Raw genomic sequence first — 21,966 nt, 5'->3', positions numbered from 1 at the left:
CCAGAAAGAAACCAAGAAAGTAAGATCAAAACAAACAGAGAAAAGGAAGAAAGAAAGAAAGAAAGAAAGAAAGAAAGAAAGAAACAAAGAAACAAACAAACAAACAAACAAACAAACAAAGAATCCAGAAAAAAGAAACAAACAAACTGAAAGAAACAAACAAAAAAGTAGAAAGAAATAAAGAAATAAAGAAATAAATAAAGAAAGAAAGAAAGAAAGAAAGAAAGAAAGAAAGAAAGAAAGAAAGAAAGAAAGAAAGAAAGAAAGAAAGAAAGACAAACTGAAAGAAAAACTGAAAGAAACAAACAAAAAAGTAGAAAGAAAGAAAGAAACGTCTAGGTTACGAAGGTAACCCTCGTTTCCTGAAGGAGGGAACGGAGACGTTACATTGGGATCTCGCTTGAGAGACCGATCATCTCTGAGCCTTATTAAAAAGGCCAATTGAAAATTGGTGAGTGGACATGCACCACTCAGTCAGGCTTTTGCTGAAGAGCCGGAGAGCCCAGCGTCAGCGCGACGCCAGGGACGTGGCAGGGGAATGTAACGTCTCCGTTCCCTCCTTCAGGGAACGAGGGTTACCTTCGTAGCCTAGACGTTCCCCTTCAGTCGAATCACTTCGACGTTACATTGGGAACTTAGACCCATGGAAAAGGCCACGACCCTGACGCCGCGTTATGCACAACGCCACGTGCCGGCAGGTCTTCCCAGACGTGTCCACAGGTGGTCATTGTAACGTAACCTTCCCAACGCCCTGAGGCCCAATAAGGGGGGCCTACAGGAATGCCAGTAGTACTGAAGCATGGGTTGGGGGGGCGGAGCACATGGAATTCTTACATGTGGAATGAAAATAATTCAATATATCCATAAGCTTGTTAGGGATACACGAGGGAAACAGCGGTCTCCTCCGCTGGAATATTGAAAAGTATAGCCACAACCTGCGGGGCGAAGGAGACCCAGGCAGGATCACAGTCAGGAACTACTCCGCACCTAGGCCTGAATGCGGGGCATGGAGGACCCAGGGTTCGCCGGAGGGAACATACTGGGAAATGGCGCACGGATCCACGTGGGAATGGTGCAGCAAGCCGACACTAGCCGTTCTCCCGCTTGCCTGAGGTCTTACGTTAAGACGCGGGAGGAAACGGCCTCTATGCGAAGGTTGTAGAACCTAGCGAAGGTATTCGGTGTCGCCCAGCCCGCAGCTCTGCAGATGTCTGCTAGTGAGGACCCATGAGCCAACGCATAGGATGAAGCAACACTCCTAGTGGAGTGGGCATGAACACCTAAGGGTCATGGCTCTCCCTGATACAGATAAGACAGGGAGATGGCATCAACCACCCAATGGGCCAACCTCTGTTTGGAGACAGCATTCCCTTTCTGCTGACCTCCGAAGCAGACAAAGAGCTGCTCGGTGCATCTGAAGTGCCGAGTACGGTCTACATATAAGCGTAGGGTGCGAACAGGGCACAACAGCGCAGAAGCCGGGTCTGCCTCCTCCGGGGACAGAGCTTGCAGGTTCACCACCTGATCGCGGAAGGGCGTGGTGGGAACCTTGGGCACGTAACCGGACCGGGGTCTCAGGATGACGTGAGAATCTCCGGGACCGAACTCAAGGCACGTTTAGCTGACAGAGAAGGCTTGTAGGTCCCCTACCCTCTTGATGGAGGCCAGGGCAGTCAGGAGCGCTGTCTTAAGGGACAGGAATTTCAGCTCGACTGACGCAAGTGGCTCAAAGGGGGCCTCCCGTAGGCCGCGGAGGGCGACGGAGAGGTCCCAAGAGGGTACGAGGCGCGGTCTGGGAGGGTTGATCCTCCTGGCGCCCTGCAGGAACCTCACGATGAGTTGGTGCTTACCCAGGGATGTTCCATCCACTGCATCGTGGTACACTGCGATAGCGGCAACGTATACATTGAGAGTCGAAGGGACAGCCTGCGCTCCAACTTCTCTTGCAGGAAGGAAAGCACTACTGCAATCGTGCATCTCTGTGGATCCTCTCAGCGAGAGGAGCACCAGTCAGCAAATAGACCCCATCTCAGTGCGTAAGCCTGCCTGGTAGAGGGAGCTCGGGACTGAGTGATAGTTTCTATCACGGCCTGTGGAAGGCCGGAGAGGTCTACGGTGCCAATCCGTGCCCTTGCAGGGAGGGACTGCCGCGAGGGAACGGTTACTAAGACCTAAGTCCGGGTGGGCCACTCTCGTAGCGCAACCAACAAGACTTACTCCTCGTCCTCCCTGGACTTGCACAGTGTCCGTGCAAGGAGGCTCGCTGGGGTAATGGCGTACTTGGGCCCTGGAGGTCAGCTGTGTGCCAGTGTTACTCTGAAAAGAGGCAGCTGGCAATGGGAGGAATTGGGAAGGGCGAGCAGGTGTGGCTGGGCCTTGCCGATATAGCTCCAAACTAGCTGTGTCACGGGGTGGAGTCGCCATTCTGCAGGGTGGGTGGACTGCCGTGGGAGCCGATAGGCTGCACCGTTGAGTTTCCCTGGCTTCAAGTGAATGGCAAGCAGCAAAATCTGCCACGTTAGACTCCGTGGGAGCAGATGGTGGACGAGCTGTAAGTATCTGTCGTACATGGCATCCCAACCCGTGGTAGGCCACGGGCTGACTTGTCGGCAATACTGCGGGAAAACGCCAGTCCGGAGTGAGCCGAGGTGCCATGCCCATCATGGGACCAGATCGTGCTGAAGCGGTCTCACATGGAACAAGCTTAGCGGCAAAGCGGCTAGAGCTGTCATGTGCCCCAGGAGCCTCTGTGTTTTGAGAGGGACCGCTGTATTGTGCCTGATTAACTCAGGGACTACAGCACTGACTGCGCGCTCTTGGTAGTAAGGCGGGCCATCTTGTGGACCGAGTCGGGCTCCCGACCGAGGAAAGGGATCTTCCCTCGGTTGGCCTGAAGGACCAGATGGCAGGGGTGCCGAAGCACCAGGTCCCTGTATTCGCACAACGGAACTCACGAGTGGGCTGGAAAGCACCAGTCGAAGAGACGGTTGGAGACGCGAATTCCTGTCTGCCGAAGAGGGGACAGGGGAGCTCCCGTGGCCTAAAGAAGGCAGGGAGGAGGGGACTGGCCAAATGAAAGCACCTCACACTGAAGTGCTCGATCCCCGGAACAGACCGCAGAAGGGGTGTGCGCCGGGGAAAGATCGAGACGCGGCAGCGGGTGCCCTTCAGGCAGATGGCTGCAACCCAGCCCTGGAGACGGAAACATACTTGTATGTGCTTCGTCGTGAGCATCTGTGCCGACAGCCTGAGAAGGGACCGGGACAGAGCTCCATCCAGGATGGGTGTTAACCCACCACTCTATCTGGGCACGTGAAGTAGGGACTGTAAGACCCTGACCTCATCCCGGCTGGAGGGACAGGCTGGATCGCGTCCTTCGCCAGTAGGACTGCAACCTCCGCACGCAGGACAGCGGCATGCGTGTCCAACTGGACAGAAGTGGAAAGGACGCCTCTGTACCTGGGCGGACGCCTGGCGAATTGAATCGCATAGCCGAGACATACCGTCCGTATCAACCACCGCGAGGGGCTGGGAAGCTGAAGCCAAGCCTCCAGCTGGCTCGCTAGCGGTATCAAGGGAACGTTGACCGACGTGACCGCGGTGGGGCAGCCTGGGGGGGGAAGGGGAAGGGGACTGATCCCAGAAGGATGAACGTCCTGGAGAAAAGTCAGGCTGCGTGAAGCAGCGCTTACCTTCTTCCCTGGTTCCCGCGCTGGCGACATCCGGTCCCGAGTCTGGTTCCGAGGAGTGGAAGTGCTGCTCAGGAAGGAAACTCGGGGCCGGGGCCCCGGATGTGAGAAAGTCAGCTCTTTCTGTGATTTCAAATGAACGGCTAACTCCTGGCCCTCCCGCGGGAGTGCCAACAGAGCAGCTTTCTCCACCTCCGGGGTGCTCGCATCAGGGACGCTTCAAAGCTCGCCTGCGAGAGTCTTCCCTCACAGGACCCTGAGAGGCGAGCGGCGTCCCTCTCCCACGGGCAGCTCGACGTCGGGCTGCGAGTCCTGGATCGTGCGGCTCAGCAGGGGACGGAGCTGGTTTCGGAGCCGCGGGGGGACGCCCTCGGCGACGGGCAGGCGGAGGCAGGGGGCCCAGGCGGCGGAATGGTAGCTTCACGGCGGGGCAGAATGTGTTGAATGGCCTCCGTCTGCCTCTGAACCGTGGAGAACTGCTAAGCAAAATCCTCCACGGTGTCGCCGAATAGGCCACTCTGGGAGATAGAAGAGTCGAGAAAGCGAACTTTATCGGCCTCCGCCATCTGGGCCAGAGTCAGCCATAGGTGGCGTTCCTGGACCACACAGGTGGACATCACCTGACCAAGGGAACGCGCCGCGAACTTGGTGGCCCGGAGGGCGAAGTCAGTGGCGGCGTGGAGTTCTTCAAATACCCCCTGGTCAGGACCACTCTCGTGCAGGTCTTTAAGTGCCTGCGCCTGGTACACTTGTAGTGTTGCCATGGCATGCAGGGCGGTGGCAGCGTGTCCAGCGGCGCGGAAAGCCCAGCCCGTGAGGGCGGAAGAAAATCCACACGCCCCGGAAGGGAGACGCGGAGGGCCCCACCAGGTGGCCGCGCCCCGCGGGCAAAGGTGCACCACGACGGCGCGCTCAACCTGGGGGACCGCCACGTACCACTTGGCTGCCCCGCCATCGAGAGTGGTGAGGGGAGAGGAGCTGGAGCCACGATTTTGTCAGCTCCTCGTGCACCTCCGGGAAGAACGGGACCGGGGGAGAGCGCGGCGCTGCCGCCGGTGCCCTCCCCAGGAACCAATCGTCCAACCTGGAAGGATCGGCCGGAGGAACAGAAACAAACAAACTGAAAGAAACAAACAAGAAACAAACAAACAAACTGAAAGAAACAAACAAGAAACAAACAAACAAACTGAAAGAAACAAACAAAAAAGTTGAAAGAAAGAAAAAACAAACAAACAGAAACAAAAGAATTAAACAAACAAACTGAAAGAAACAAACAAAAAGAAAGAAAGAAAGAAAGAAAGAAAGAAAGAAAGAAACAGAAACAAAAGAAACAAACAAAAAAGTAAAAAAACAGAAACAAACAAACAAACTGAAAGAAACAAACAAGAAACAAACAAACAAACTGAAACAAACAAAAAAGTTGAAAAAAGAAAAAAACAAACAAACAGAAACAAAAGAATGAAACAAACAAACTCAAAGAAACAAACAAAAAGGTAGAAAGAAAGAAACAAAAAGAAAGAAAGAAAGAAACAAACAAAAAGAAAGAAAGAAACAAAAAGAAAGAAAGAAAGAAAGAAAGAAAGAAAGAAAGAAAGAAAGAAAGAAAGAAAGAAAGAAAGAAACAAAAGAAACAAACAAAAAAGTAAAAAAAAAAACAGAAACAAACAAACAAACAAACTGAAAGAAACAAACAAAAAGTAGAAAGAAACAAACTGAAAGAAACAAACAAGAAAGAAAGAAACAAACAAACTGAAAGAAACAAACAAGAAAGAAAGAAACAAACAAACTGAAAGAAACAAACAAAAAGTAGAAAGAAAAAAACTGAAAGAAACAAACAAGAAAGAAAGAAACAAACAAACTGAAAGAAACAAACAAGAAAGAAAGAAACAAACAAACTGAAAGAAACAAACAAAAAGTAGAAAGAAAAAAAAGAAAGAAAGACACACCTTGTACTTCAATAGTGACTGGTTTGGAGTACACGATTCCAAAACTGTTTCTGGCCACACAGCGATACTGTCCAGCGTCCTCTTTCTTGATGTTGTTAATCTTTAGGGAACCAGATTCCAGAACTGATATTCGACTATTAACCTACAAGACACACAAATGATCGAAACTTGCAGAAAACACACAATGATTCATTTTAAACCCTATTATGGTCTTACTAACAAATGCTGAATGTCAAGACATTCAAGGTTACCTTTATCAAATCATCTTCTTTAATCCAGGATATTTCGGGTTTGGGATATCCTAATGTTAAACATGGCAACACTGCTTTCGACTCCACGATAAGTGTCATGTTAGTAGGATGTCTTTTGATTTGAGGTTCTGCAAAAATAATAGAGTGACCATTATAAATAACTGAAATGGATATTCTGTTATAGTGTTAAAATGTAACTACTTCTTACTCATTTCCACCTAAAATGTGGATTACTAATAAATCAAGCATTGAATATGTCACAGAAATTACATGTGAATGTAAACTCTAAAAACTAAAAATCTTCAAGGCTTTATTAAGATACAAAAAAAACTCAACTGACATTTTGCATGAACAAAAAAAAAAATGAAGTGAAAACAGATGCTAATAGTAGTTGTAGTCTAATATCCTGATGACTGTCAGTGAGTTATGAGAGTACATATGTGAACATACTCATCTTCAGCTGTAAAGCTCCACAGCTCTTGGCCGGTTCTCCGATCCCATTGCTAGCAGTGCAACAGTATTCTCCATTGTCCGAATCCTTTACATTGGGAATGATCAGCACTTGGCCATTTTCTCGTATAATGTATCTGGAATCGTAATACCTGCATTCAAAAAGCAGATGCTGAACTTCACAAACCATTGGTAACCTGAGCACAGTTTGAGACTAAGAAAAATCTTTTTTAATGGACATCACAGGTTAATAATCAAATTAATGAAGAAAGTTCAAACCGTATTGGGTAGTTATTCCGAGTCCATGTAATATCAGCTTGAGGGTATGAATCCACCTCACAGATGAAGGTCGAATTATGATCCAGAGAGGCGTCTACTGTCTCAAGCAATGTTGTGATTCTGGGTGCTAAAAGAGAAAAATAAATATTTTTTATCATCAGATCATCATAAAAATGTTCAATTACTGTATACAAAGAGGCATTTTTATTTACTCTTCAGTAATCGTGTTATGAAATAAGAAAGGCTTGCAAGAAATGCTTTTAGCATTTGACCCTGAATAATTATAAATCAGACATTGTAATAGTTGTGAAACTACCTTTTCACAACAAAATATTTAACATTCTGAACACTGCTCGGCACACCGCAGACAGCTGAGGGCCACGGGGGGAGAATATGTTTCTAATGGAAATAACTGTGTGAATGCGGTGCTGCCAACACAGGCCTGATGTTATCCTATGAATAAATCCAGCTGATAAGAAATGCATCCATCCCCTGACTGAGGGCAGACTGGACTTTAGGTCTTATTACACTAACAAAAAGGTTTTTTTAAAGGTCACGTGGTAATTTCATGTTGTTGGGACGTGGACCATGATAAATCATGTTTTTTTTTTGTGTGTGTGTGTGTGTGTGTGTGTGTGTGTGTGTGTGTGTGTGTGTGCGTGTGCCATGTTAATACCATGTTTTTTGGGGGTTTTTTGTGCGTGTGCCATGTTAATACCATGTTTTTGAGATGTGTACCATGATAAAACCATGTTTTAATGCATGTTTAATTATGTTTTTTGCATGTGTACCATGGTAATACCAAGTTGTTTTGCATGTTTATCATGTTTATGCATGTTTTTGGGATGTGTACAATGATAAAACCATGTTATAAATGCCATGTTTTTTGAATGTGTACCATGACCAAACCATGTTTTTTACATGTGTACCATGATAACACCATGTTTTCTGCATGTTTATGCATGTTTTTGGGATGTGGACCATGATAAAAAATATATATATATTTATCAAAAATATATTATCAAAAATATATATATATTTTTTGCATGTTTATCATGTTAATTTGATGTGTACCGTGGTGATACCATGTTTTTTTTGTCTCATGTTTATCATTTTTATGCATGTTCTTGGGGTGTGGACCATGAAAAAAAAACATTATTTGCATTTTTATCATGTTATAATTTGATGTGTATCATGGTGATACCATATTTTTTGCATGTTTATCATGTTTATGCATGTTTTTAGAATGTGGGCCATGATAAAAAACATGTTTTTGCATATTTATACAATGTTGGCCATGATAAAAACGTCCCAGGTTACGTATGTAACCCTGGTTCCCCAAGGGAACGAGACTGCGAAACTGCTATGGGAACACCATTGGCGAACCACGCTCTGAATCCACGTGTAATCTGTCCAGTAGAAGGGCGTGGCAGGTGATGTAAGCGACCAGGAAGCTATAAAAGCATGTGCGCCTGCAACGGTGTCAGCTTCGGAGTCCGAAGCGAGCGGTCGCAGGGATGCCGGAGGTATGGTTCGAGCCGCAGCGTCTCGTTACTTTGGGGAATCAGGGTTACTTACGTAACCTGGGACGTTCCCCTTCAGGAACTCAAGCTGCGTCCAAAAAACGCTATGGGGAACGAGATGCCCACGCCTCCAAATTCCATATCCCTGCCTAGGAACCGCTAAAGCAAGAGAACAGAGGCGTTAGGAGTGACTCTGAGGTCTAGGTCATAGAACCTGATGAAGGTGAGGGGCGTGGACCATCCCGCTGCGTTGCAGATTTCCTGAACTGGGACACCCGAAAGAAGTGCTTTGGAAGCAGCCATAGGGTGAGTAGAGTGAGCTTTGAAGGTAAGGGGAGACCAGAGGACTCATATGAGGAGCAGATGGCATCAACGATCCACCTGCTCAGAGTTAGTTTAGAATTGGGCAACCCGTAATGGGGTTTACTGTAACACACTAACAACTGGTCCGACCTACGCCAAAGGGCAGCTCTGTGGACATAGGTGTCCAGTGCTCGGACTGGGCACATGCAATTAAGCTTCTGCTGGTCTGGATCCGTAAAAGGAAGAGGACAGAATGTCTGAAGCACGACGGGCTGTGGTGTGGATGTAGGGACCTTGGGTACATACCCTGCTCTAGGGTAAAGGAAAGCTTTGGCTATACCAGGTGCAAAATCAATATAAGAAGGGGCCACCAAAAAAGGCCTGCTGGTCCCCAACTGTTTTTAATGAAGACAAGGCTAAGAGCAACGTAGTCTTAACAGTAAGAAAGCGGTCTGAGATCTCCTCATTAGGTTCAAAGGGAGGTTTACAGAGGGCTTCAAGCACCACAGCTAGGTCCCATGTAGGGACACGTGGTCGTGCAGAGAAAGCGTATAACTAGGGGATTCTTGCCCACTGAAAGGCCACCAAGAGGGGTGTGGTAAGTCGAGATTGCTGCCACGAGCACCTTTAAGGGGCCATACAAACCGTTTCCACAGCTCTGGGCGGGGGTGGAAGATGGTGTCCCCCACCTGTGAGGGGAGATCCCTCCTGACGGTAATCTCCCATGGAGTGCGGTCGAGAAGGGAAATCAGGTCTGAGAATCAAAGGCTCAAAGGCTCAAGAATCATTGGCTCATCCAGTATGGGGGTTCCAAATGGCAGAAGGACCCCGTCTCCGCGCACTCTCTCCAGAACTCCTGGGAGCAGAGCAATCGGGGGAAAAACATACAGACGAAGCCTCGGCCACATCTGTACACTGGCATCCAGCCCCAGGGGAACTGTATGAGAGTACCAGAGGGGACATTGCAATGTCTACAGAGTCGCAAAGAGGTCCACCTGAGCCTGACCAAACACTCTCCAAATCTGCTTCACCACTTCGGGGTGAAGCATCAAATCCCCGCCTCAGCCCCTGCTCCAAAATTGAGATGCCCAGGAATATGTACTGCTTTCAGCAAAAGGAGTTTGTCCTGGGACCAAACAAGGATCTGGTGCACCAGTTGATGTAGTAGACCACCCCTGTGTAGAGCCCCTACCGTGTACAAGCTTCTCTTACCGTGAGGTACAAAGAGAGAGTGTCGCTACTTGTAATCCCCCTCGGGGAGAACCCCTTGGTCTTGAGCCACCACTGTAGGGGTCTCATGTACGGCAGGCCAAGAGGTATCACGTTGGACGCAGCTGCCATCAGACCCTCGTGAGGAGGGACCATCTTGATGGCCTCCTTCCTCAGGAGGGTGTATACTTCTCGATCCATAACTAGAGCCTGCTTGGGGGCCCACCGAGGTGGGAAAGACCCCGTCGAAAGGCGGTGGTGGGGCAATGAACTGGATGTAATATACTTTCTCTACAGTAACAAAAGACAAAGAGCGCTTTGCTGAATCAAAGAAGCTGACGCCGTTGCCGGCGCACATGCTTTTATAGCTTCCTGGTCACTTACGTCACCTGCCCGTGAGGTCATGCCCTTGGCGTTCCCCATAGCGTTTTCGGACACAGTTTGAGTTGCCGAAGGGGAACATGTTTTGTATTTCTGCGTTTTTATTTTGCTGCTTGAGGTACGTATTGCAGCTGTTCAGAATTTAAATATCCGGGAAGTGTTGCTAAAGGTTAATACTCTATCGTGTTGGGAATCCTCTACACCAAACCCAACAGTGTTAACAAATGTAAAAATTATGTAAAAATGCATTTGTTGATGCAGCTATTTTAGCTTCCTTTTGCAGAATTGTGCTGTTTTGTCAAACCGTAGTTTCACAGGGTTCATACCAAAGCTCTTCATCAAGTGCAACACAGTATCGTGTGAGATAACGAGCAAACCTACTGAATTAGACAAACTCGTGCATATGAGGCTGTCTATATGACAACAACGTTGAAAAATATCAGTTTATCATTATATTAATGTATTTGTGTGCCTGCTGGGTTCATTTTGATAGATTTATCAGAAAATAAGACATTTATAAAATAATCATTTATTTTTTTTTTTCAATAAATGTTTAACTAAGTAATAAATCATTTAAGTGTCATACCATGTCTTTTCTGCATTTGTGCTATGGTAATACCATGGTATTCTTTAAATATATTTTCTACCTTGTCATATAAAATCATTCAATACCATGATAACGTATCAAAATACCATGGTATATTTTTCTGATTGCATCACTGTACCATGCAGCATAGTTAAACTGAATTCAAAGACTCCTTATTTTGATGAAAATCAAAAGCAGAGAGAAATGTCAATCCCAGAATGCATTGTTTTATTGCTTACCATTACAAACATTAGCCATGGTTAATATTCGTAAGGGTAGTATTGCATCCCAGTAAACACATCCTTCAATATTGGCTTTTGGGAGCAATGTAGAATATAAACATGATAATAGTTAATACTGACAAATAGTTACATATTATTAAATATCAACATGTGTATGAGTACCGTGTTGTTAGCTTAGCAACATGCTAACATCAGACTCTGCTGAAATCAGTTATGTCAAGTCTCTTCAGTAGTGCTATATGTATACCACATGGAGTTGCAGCCTGTCTAGTGTGCTGTAGTCACTTACAAGGTTCTTTTTCATTTCATGCTGCCTATTTATGCAACTAGACAGCTTAGGATTTGGAACAGAACCAATGTTTGTGCAAAGGTAGCCAATTTCATGAGCAGCGTTTAGTCTAATTTTGATTACAGCTAGATCAGCCCTTTCCTATTAATTTAGGATAGCTAATCATTTAAAGCCATTTTAACTCAACTTGATGTGTATGAGTCTGGATATTGCAGGTTTAGTTTAGATGTTTGCTCTTAAAGTTACATAATGTTTGTATTATGAGTCATTAAAACAGCATTAAACATCCACTATAAAATGTGAGGTCAGTTTGTTGTACTTCCCTGTCTGTCTGTCCCGTAATAAATATTTTAACTGGAGTTTTATTGTTTAGTCTGGCACTGTTATGTCAAAACACATCAACTCCAAGAAGTTCTCGTCTTTTCATTGCTTTTGCAATCACACTTGAGCTGTTTTAGATATTTTTTGAAAGATCAGTTTCTTCAAAAGGAAATATGACAAGATAAATAACACCAGCTTTAACTGCCAGAATTCTCAAAAAGAAAAAAGAAACTTGTATCAGTAATCCAGATTTCCCCTTTTAGATCTAAAAGCTCCTCTCTCATTCAGACTAAACTCGACTAAAAATGGATGCACTATACTGTGCTCACTAATGTAATTACTGTAAGTTCCATGTCACATGTATGACGCTTGTGCTATTTTCAGTTTTGTTATATTATTAGCAAGACTATAGACTGAGTGACTTTGTTGTTGCTCTCCAGTGTTATTTTAGCACTATTATATTATTCATTTATTTTGAATTTAGCTAAGTTTTGTCATTTTTATTATATTTAAAAAAATAATAATAATTTAGTAGTTTAGTTCTTCGCTTTAAACTTATTTCAATAGGTTGTCAAAACGGTACGATTTTAGCTTAAGATTTAGCTTAAGATTTAGTAATTATAATATGTACTTTTGTAATTTTTTAACATTTATATTCTGCTCTAATATTTATTTATTTTATTTTAATCTATTTATTTTTTATTTCTATTTCAGTTTAAGTCATTTTAATAGTTTAGTACTTTACTTTAAACTTATTTCAGTTAGTTTTCAAAACATGTTTGTTTTTAAGTATGCTTTTTTAAAGATTTATTCATTATGTTATGTGCTTCTGTAATTTTTTAACATTTCTATTCTGCTCTAATATGTAGTTATTTATTTATTTTAAGCAATCTGAGTACTTCAAGACAAGACAAAACAAGATTTCTCATTTTGTAAGTAGGATTTTCATGTAATATTTATATATACATTGCATGTTTATCATGGTAAAGCCACGTTTTTAGGATGTATACCATGATAAAAACATGTTTTTGCATGTGTACCATGGTAATACTATGTTTTGATAGATTTTTAGATAGATTTATAAGAAAAGACTTACTATCTCTATTATTTTGCATTTTTAATAAATGTTTCCTGATTTAAGAATATTTGGATATTTGCACTAGAAAATAAGAGAAATACTAAGTAAAAATCAGTTTTTGAAGCATAATACCATGTCTTTTGTGTTTTTTTTTTTGTTTTTTTTTATACCACGGTATTCTTTAAACTATTCTATTTTCCACCTTGTAAATGTCATGGTATTTAAAATCAAATAATCATTCAGTTCCATTGTAAGCTACATATCAAAATACAAGTGCTATTTTAGTATTATGTATGTACTATTATATTTTTTATTTTTGTTTTGAACTTAGCTAAGTTTAGTTAAATTTTAAGGTTTAAAGTAATTTTATTTTATTTTGTCATTTTTATTCTTTTTATCCATTTAGCTTTAATTATTTTTTTTAATAATAAAAAAAATAGTTTAGTACTTAAACTTATTTGTAATTTTTTACATTTATATTTTTCTCAAATATTTATGTATTTACACTCTTAAAAATAAAGATGCTTCACAATGTCATAGAAGAACCTTTTTGTCTAAATGGTTCCATAATGAACCTTTAACATCTAAAGAACCAAAAATTGTTCTTCTTTGGCATCGCTGTGAAGAACCTTTTAAAGTTTTTAAGCTAAGTTTTTCATGCAATATTTACATTTTTATTTTATTTGAGCTTTTTCAGTTAACAAAAACAATGTTTAATGCTTTGGCTAAAAATAATATGTCCATTCAGTCATTCAAATGTAATGTTAGTGACCTTAAACTTTTCTGTGTATATGTTGTATGCTAAAAATATTACAGAATTAGAAGTGTCATTGAATATTTTATTGAATTTTCATCAATGGAGAAAGATGTTTTTGGGAATCAAATGTTGTATTTTCCTTGCTAACCAGTAAAACCAGAATTAAGCTGCTGACAACTGTACAAAACCTCTCTAAAACCATTCTGGGAGACCAACTGAGCCTCTTCAAGTCGGTTCAAGCTTTGTTTTTTAGAATGGAATGCAATGTTCTTTTTAAGGTCCTTTCTCTGTCTTGTATGCAGATGAGTGATAGTGGCGAAGCTGGAGCCTCATTAATTTACAGCATGACTGTGCAAACCTGGTTTGCTGTCGGCTGTGTTTTCTCACGGGGATGCATTAGCACTCCGCAGCAACACAACCTGCCAATTTCCAGAGTGTGAATCAGCGGATATATCACCTGTTCCTCGCAAGAGCTTCCAAGGACATCATCATCCCGACCTGTTAGCGACAGCTCATGTTAAGATGCTGCCTAGAGTTTTATGTAACAGTCTCCAATTTGATGTAAACAAATGACTTCATTTACAATAAATCAACTACATGTATCCTTTCGTCCAGCACTTCCATTCATTTGTTTAAATATGGCATTTGCTTTGATATCTAATGCAACATTCAGACATTTTGAAGTGTGACTCAATTGGCCAAATACATTTGGAGACAATTGTATGTAAAATACTGAATATCTTTTTTTAGGAAAAGCCCTAGGCATTGTTAGACATTTATTATTTCACAATTGTTGGGTACTTTCCCATGTGAATGACTTGTGGTGTCATACCAAGGAGAACATACTGTATGCGAAGGGTGAGAAGGAGCATTTATTTTCAATCCAGAGCTCATTGACAGCCAGATGATGTGTAGAACAGCTACTCGTACTATTAATTTGATTGAGGTAGTGTGTACGTCAATATCAAATTTATACCTTACCATCTGATCGCATACCATTTTGGCATCATCTATTGAGAGTGGGTTTCATCTGGTTTGGCTCCAGGATCCAAATTTTGCAACACTCCCAAATGTAACCTACAATTAATGCAGTCTGGGTCATATTTCTTTTGACCTTTCATAGTTTGTGGGTTATCAGGATGAAGGCACGTCAATGTTGACATTTGCCTTACTTCTACCAGGATACAGATGAATTTGTGCCGAAATATCGTGGAGTTTGATTAGATGCAACCTTTGACATAAACAGCAAGAGAAATGAGAAGTATTTTCTTTTTAACTCTTAAAGGGATCCTATTATGCGCTTTTACAAAGTCTTTATTGTGTTTTGGGGTGCACTAGAACATGCTCTCATTCTTGGTGGTTTGAAAAACACATTATTGTTCACATAATTTACATTATTACAAAAGCTTTCCCCCAAGTCTGGCACAAATGGCTCAATTAGTTTCGGGTTTGAGGAAGGTCCGCCTTCCAAAAAATGAAATGTGTTGTGATTGGTTAGCAGTCCCACTGCGTTGCAATTGGTGAACAGCTTAGACAGCATTTCAATCCTGCCACGCCCCTTCCCAAAGCAGCAAGTTCCATGTACAACTGTTAGCGCAAGCTAGATTTAAGTGATTCTAATGTTTTAAAAATGGAAATTTTTCTTAAGAAAACACATTTACTAACCCTTCCGGAGTCATGCGAGGCACTTTTTATTATGAATTGACTTGTTTTGGACTGATGGAGAGAAACACCTGTCTATGCTGTTCAGTCTATGTCGTTCGAAAGCTTGGGAGAGCCAGGATTATTTTTAATATAACTCAGATTGCATTCGTCTGAAAAAAGGAAGTCATGTACACCTAGGATGCATGGAGGGCGATTAAATAATAAGCTTTAAAGTGGTCCTATTATGCTTTTTCCGCATGTGTTTCGACCTTTATACTGCACACGTCAACAGCGCGGCTCCAGAGAAGCCAAAGAAGCCATTTGTTGTAGTTCTTGAGGAGGGATTTTTTAAAAACTAAACATCTCCCTTTGGAGTGGACTTTGAGATTTATGACTTTGTACATGTTTTTATGCCCAAACATACCACACACTGGCTAAAATTTAAAAAGTGAAAAAGCATAATAGGACCCCTTTAAAGGGATAGGTCACTCAAAAATGAAATTTACCCCATGATTTACTCACCCTGAAGCCATCCTAGATGTATATGACTTTCTTCTTTCAGGCAAATACAGAAGATCAGAGTTATATTAAAATATGTACGGGCTCTTCCAAGCTTTATAATGGCAGTGAACAGGTGTTGAGATTTTGAGGTTCAATAAAGCATCCATCCATCATAAAAAGTACTTCGCATAGCTCCAGGGGGTTAATAAAGGCTTTCTGAATTATGCAAACTGATGCATTTGTGTAAGAAAAATATCTATATTTGAGACTTTATAAAATGTAATCTTTAGCTTCTGCTAACTGTCGTATGCATATTCACGAGAGAATGGCGCTCCGGCGGATGACGTAGGATGAAGCGTAAGCTCTGGTGAGAAGTGACGAACGCGGATTCGTTGGGGACAAAACGAGGATATGTAAAGAAAAACATTGTAGGATTTTAATATCAGCCAAGAGGAGACTGGTTTTCTTTTGTTGTGAACAAAACTTGGTTCTCACGAGACTAGCCTACGTCCTAAATAATCCGCTGGAACGCCACTCTCTGTTGAACACAGTGGAAGATTATGGTTTATAAAGTTTTAAATATGGATATTTTCCATACACAAATGCATTGATTCACTTCAGAATGCCTTTATAAACCACAAACAAAGTCACGTGGAGTACTTTTTATTATGGATGGATGTACTTTATTTTGCTTCAAAATCTCAACACCCATTCACTGCCATTATAAAGCTTGGAAGAGCCAGGACATTTTTTTAATATAACTCCGACTGTATTCGTCTGAAAGAAGAAAGTCATATACACCTAGAATGGCTTGAGAGAGAGTAAATCATGGGGGAATTTTAATTTTTGGGTGAAATATCCCTTTAAAAACACTGCTGTGGTTGGGAATTCAGAATCATTTGTTGTTGTTTTTTTTTTTTGGTCAAAAGTACTAAAACCAATTTCTTTGATGTTCGATTCAGAACAGTAAGATAATAAAAAGACAACATAGTTTTACAGCAATGTCAATGTTTGGCTGCATGTAAAAATGACCTCTTCTGAATGACTCTTTTACTGAACTGGTCGAAAAGACTCACTTAAAGAGTAATTTGCTTCATTTTGTTCATTAACTAAGAAATGTTACAGTTTGATGTTGTATTAAACTTTGAAAGACATAAATCATTATCGTCACTGACAGGATGCTCATACGATCAGCATTTGGGAAAGTTACCTTTAAAAGTAATGGTTTACAATATTACGTTACTTCATAAAAAAAGTAACTAATTGCATTACTTTTTGTCACCTGGGCTAAGCTGCTTATTTGTTTTAACTAACAAAAAACCCTGAAAGTTATATTTTTGGCAACTGTAAAGGCTCTTTTAAACTAAAAGTGAAGCCTCAGACTGAAGGAAACTCCCTGTTTCTCTCATCATGTGGACAGGAGACATGTCAGTCAATAAATGGGGAAACAAAGTGACTTAAACATAGTGCCTTACTTGAAAAAAGTAATCTGATTAATTAACTCACATTACTTGTAATGCATAACCCCTAACACTGTGTATGATCATATGTAGTAAAATAGATTTTTACATGTAAGTTTATAAATAGTTCCAACATCTCACATAGCAATTGACGTCTGGCCCAACTCTGGGCCAAGCAAGCAGTTACACTCGGCCCAAATGCAGCAAAGAATTACGGCCCCTGTGTGGCCCAAATCTGGACTACAGACATGAGCCACACATGAGCCATAACTGGCCCAAATCTCAGCCAATGTTGTTTTTTAAAGAAGTTTCTTCTGCTCACCAAACCTGCCTTTATTTGATCCAAAGTACAGCAAAAAACAGTAAAATTTTGAAATATTTTTACCATTTAAAATTACTGTTTTCTATTTGAATATATTTTAAAATGTAATTTATACCTGATATTATTCCTGATATTTTTTTGAACAGTAAGATTTTTTATGTTTTTTTAAAGTCTCTTCTGCTCACCAAACCTGCCTTTATTTGATCCAAAGTACAGCAAAAAACTAGCCTGGCGAGCCAGACTTACATCAAGATGTTTAGTCTGGAAACTCTCCATAGACGCGGCTTACTCCGAGGGGCGGGATAAACGGTTGTCTCTCAAAATCCCTATGCACGCAATAGGATAGCGCTTCAACCAATCAGACTCCCGTATAGCAACTGACATCGGCCGCTTCGAATGTCCCCCTGGTCGCCTTTGCCAAGTTGCATGGCCTTAAGTCCAAATTTTGTAGCCTCCTTTAACTGGTCCTCTATAAGCGCTATCAATGGTGAAACAACAATCACAAGCGGGTTGTGGCTGAGTCCCATGCGTTTTCCCACCAGCGGAGCTAATTGGTATATTAAGCTTTTTCCGTATCCAGTCGGCAAAACTCCAAACACATCTTCCTTTTTTAAAAATGACTTAAGTGCCGTTCTTTGCTCGTTTCTTAAAGAAAAACTTAACTCCAAGTCCTCCAGAGTCGCGGCCAAAGCCGATTCGAAAGACCGCTGTTCGACAGCTGCAGCCGCCATTCTTTGTTTTTCAAGTGGCAGCCGTCGCAACTCTGTCGTCATATGTTAAGCCCGCCCCGCCTACTCTATACGCGTTGTGATTGGCCTGACCCAATTTGGGTTTTTGCAGCTAGAAGGTCTATTGAGAGTGTCTAGACCCACCTGGCTGCAAAATAATTTTTGCTGCCGCTAGGGTGCGTCTAGATTTCTAGGCTAGCAAAAAACAGTAAAATTTTGAAATATTTTTACCATTTAAAATTACTGTTTTCTATTTGAATATATTTTAAAATGTAATTTATTCCTAATATTATTCATGATATTTTTTGAACAGTAAGATTTTTAATGCTTTTTAAAGAAGTCTCTTCTGCTCACCAAGCCTGCATTTATTTGATTAAAAGTACAGCAAAAACAGTAAAATTTAGAAATATTTTTACTATTTAAAGTAACTGTTTTCTATTTGAATATATTTTAAAATGTAATTTATTCCTGTGATTTCAAAGCTAAAAAAAAAAGTTTATTGAACAGCAAATCAGAATATTAGGATGATTTCTGAAGGATCATGTCACACACGGATTGGAGTACTGAGGCTAAAAATTCAGCTTTAAAATCACAGGAATAAATTACATTTTACATTATTTTCAAATTGAAAACAGTTACTTTTAATAGTAAAAATATTTCAAATTTTTACTATTTTTGCTGTACTTTGGGTCAGATAAATGCAGGCTTGGTGAGCAGAAGTGACATTAAAAACATTAAAAATCGTACTGTTCAAAAACTATTGACTGGTAGTGTATGCATGTAAGATGTTCCCTTATGTATCCTGCCATACTCAAACTATCTAAATCAGGTGTTGCTGTGTTTGCTCTAAGTACAACAATTGATCGTAACATACTGTCCAACACCAACATACCGTACTAATGAGCTCATACGTTATTTTAAGATGCCGATTAGTAAGTGCACGATTGTATCTCAGAAGGAACCGTACAGGCATACAGACAGTGTATCTTCTCCATCTGGAGCTCTCTGAAAGCCTACGCAGTCTCCTAAAATCATTATAAACATTTCCAGTTGGAAGATATTGAGGTTCAAAGCTCTGAGGTCACAGCTATGCTAAGTCAGATGTCACAAATTATAGTTGAGGCTTGACGTGGCCCCACAGTGCAAATCATAAATACACAAATCGAAACCCATCTGTCAGTGGTGCTGTAAAGCACTGTAAATTATTCTACAAATGTAATCTGTATGTAATTGCATTTCTCAAACAGTCAGGGAAACCAGACTATAATGAACGTTTATTCACTGTGGGTGCAAAGCAAAATGTGAGATGTGAGTTTCTTTGACTTGATTTGAAAACATGGTATGGTGTGCATATTGTGGAAGGGACATGCTGGAAGCTTCTGTCCTCTGCTTTCATCCGTGATGACATGAAGTAATTGTTATGTATGAGCATGGATACTATTATTATTAATACTGCACATGCTACACTGCTGTCAGAAACAGCTTCTTCCATAACAAACTTTTGACATCTATTACTGTAAATATTGCAATGTTGAAACATGAATAAATTAGATATCTTCTATTGCTTTCTTGATGTTTATATGCATTTTACATTTTTCCTGAATATTTTTTAACTACGTTTCTAACAATCATAATAATAGGCTGTTTAATAGCAGGTTAAAGTGTAACAACTTAACCCACGTATTAGGACTTTATGTATGTAATTTATTTATTTATTTAGTCTTGTTCTAAGTAGGGTATGTGCCAATACAAAATGGATTTAGCTAAACTACTTTGTAGTGTATGCTGTTTAATAGCAGGTTAAACTGTGACAACTTAACCCATATGTTTTGACAATGGACTGTGTTTTTGTTAATATAGGTTTAATTTAATTTAATTTAATTTAATTTAATTTAATTTTATTTTATTTTATTTTATTTTATTTTATTTTATTTTATTTTATTTTATTTTATTTTATTTTATTTTATTTTATTTTATTTTATTTATCTGCATGTTTTTGCAATACCTGCAATATTTTATTATTTCTATTTTTATTTTATTGTTTTATTTTATACATTTTATCTGTGTTTTAATTTTTTATTGTATTATTTTTCATCTTCATGTTTTTTTATTTTATTTTTGTAATTTGTATCTGTATTTTTAAATGTTTCTATTATGTTATTGTATTTTAATATTTATTTTATTTTATCTGCATGCTTTTGCAATACCTGCAATATTTTATTATTATTTTACTGTTTTATTTTATAAATTGTATCTGTTTTTATTTTTTTTATTGTATTATTTTTTATCTTCATGTTTTGTTGTTGTTGTTGTTGTTGTTGTTGTTTTTGTAATTATTATCTGTATGTTTTTTAAGTATTTATTATTTATTTATTAAAATTATATTTTAATATTTTGTTATTTTTATTTTATTTTATTTTATTATTTTTATCTGTATGTTTTTTATTTATTTTCTAAGTAGGGTATTAGATTTAATTTATCTAAACTACTTTGTTTAATTAAATTGTGACAACTTAACTCATTTATTGTGACAATGGACTGTATGTTTTTTTATAATATTTTATTTTATTATTTTTATCTGTATGTTTTTCAATAAATGTTTTTTAAATAAAACATTTAAAAAAATAAAATAAACATTTATTTTATTTCATCTGCATGTTTTTGTAATATCTGCTATTCTTTATTATTTGTATTTTTTATGTATTATTTAGTTTATTATTTTTATCTGTATGGTTTTAAAATATTTAATTTATTATTTTTTATCTTTATGTTTTTCAATAAATGTTTTGTTTAGGATGTTTAATAGCATTGTGATGATGGACTATATATATATATATATATATATATATATATATATATATATATATATATATAGGTTTTATTTTATTCTATTTGATTATTTTATCTGTATGTTTTTATTTTATTGTATTACTTTTAATCTGTATGTTTTTCAATAAATGTTTTTATTTATTTTCTAAGTAGGGTATGTGCCAAAACTAAATTAATTTAGCTAAACTACTTTGTAGTTTAGGCTGTTTAATAGCAAGTTAAATTGTGACAATACAAAATTTATTTAGCTAAACTGTATTGATTTAGCATCAAATCCACTACTTTATTATTCTTTTTTAATAATAATAATAATAATGATAATAATAATAATAATCAATTGTCAGCTGAATTTGCAGCAGCTGAATCTAACATTTTTGACAGACCAAATGTGTCAGACTCTGAGTAACATGTTAAGCGAAATACAAAACTAAATAAACTTTATTCTGTAAATTAAGTTCAACAAACTGACTATAAATTTGTTTTTCACTCGCTTAAATTGAAAGGTGATTGTTACTCTCGACTTTTCAGTTGTTTAAAAGATTAAAACAAGTTGACAAACTTGAAAATGTTCTTTCCAATACACAATGATACATTTTTACATGATTTGCTTTTTAATTAACCCATTAGCAAATTTTGAGTCATATATGATAATATTATTATATTTTATTTTTATTATATATATCTTTTATATATTCACATTTTTTATATATTTCCATTACTGTACAATAAAAATACACTATATTGCAAATTATGTCAATATAAGAACTACAGTAAAAATTTATTTTTTAGAACTTCTAAATGACAAGTTTCCATGTTTAAAAAAAACTTGATCTGAGAATGTTCCAAAAGAGAACCTTGCCCTTTTGTACGTCACAAATATGTTATTTCTTAATTTTCTGCCATTACTTTACCACTTTTCAAAATCCTAAACCTTATTTTCATTTTAAATTAGAAACAAATCTCACATTTCCAATGAATTCACACTGTGAAACGTCTAATTTGCCAGATCCTTAATCACAGTATCTCAATATCCAACAAACTGCCTCACTTCAGCATGTGGCTAATGCTTGCACAACACAAGTTAGTTCTTCACAATCAGAAGCCGTGACTCACCTCTCTGGAGCCCTTCAATCAGGCTGAAATACGCCAGAAAAACTAGCACTGGAATGTTTTTAAGG

The 21,966-nt window shown here is 39.3% G+C and overlaps 1 protein-coding gene across 1 annotated transcript in view; it reads right to left on the bottom strand.

Annotated features, from left to right (window-relative positions):
• The window catches only part of LOC141298996 (muscle, skeletal receptor tyrosine-protein kinase-like), a gene marked incomplete at its 5' end in the record, with an annotated part of 28,378 nt that extends 6,413 nt beyond the window's left edge, over positions 1-21,965 (bottom strand). Inside the window, 5 exons of the mRNA XM_073829280.1 lie at positions 5,636-5,777; positions 5,887-6,014; positions 6,337-6,488; positions 6,616-6,742; positions 21,902-21,965. Of these exons, the coding sequence (XP_073685381.1) occupies positions 5,636-5,777; positions 5,887-6,014; positions 6,337-6,488; positions 6,616-6,742; positions 21,902-21,965 (613 nt within the window). The remainder of the gene's footprint in view (positions 1-5,635; positions 5,778-5,886; positions 6,015-6,336; positions 6,489-6,615; positions 6,743-21,901) is intronic.
• Position 21,966: the final 1 nt, after the last annotated feature.

The sequence above is a fragment of the Garra rufa genome, chromosome 23 (assembly GCF_049309525.1).
Source record: "Garra rufa chromosome 23, GarRuf1.0, whole genome shotgun sequence".
Classification (NCBI taxonomy): Eukaryota; Metazoa; Chordata; class Actinopteri; order Cypriniformes; family Cyprinidae; genus Garra; species Garra rufa.
The sequence above is the reverse complement of the archived record's forward strand: the minus strand, read 5'-3'. Positions and strand labels throughout refer to the sequence as shown.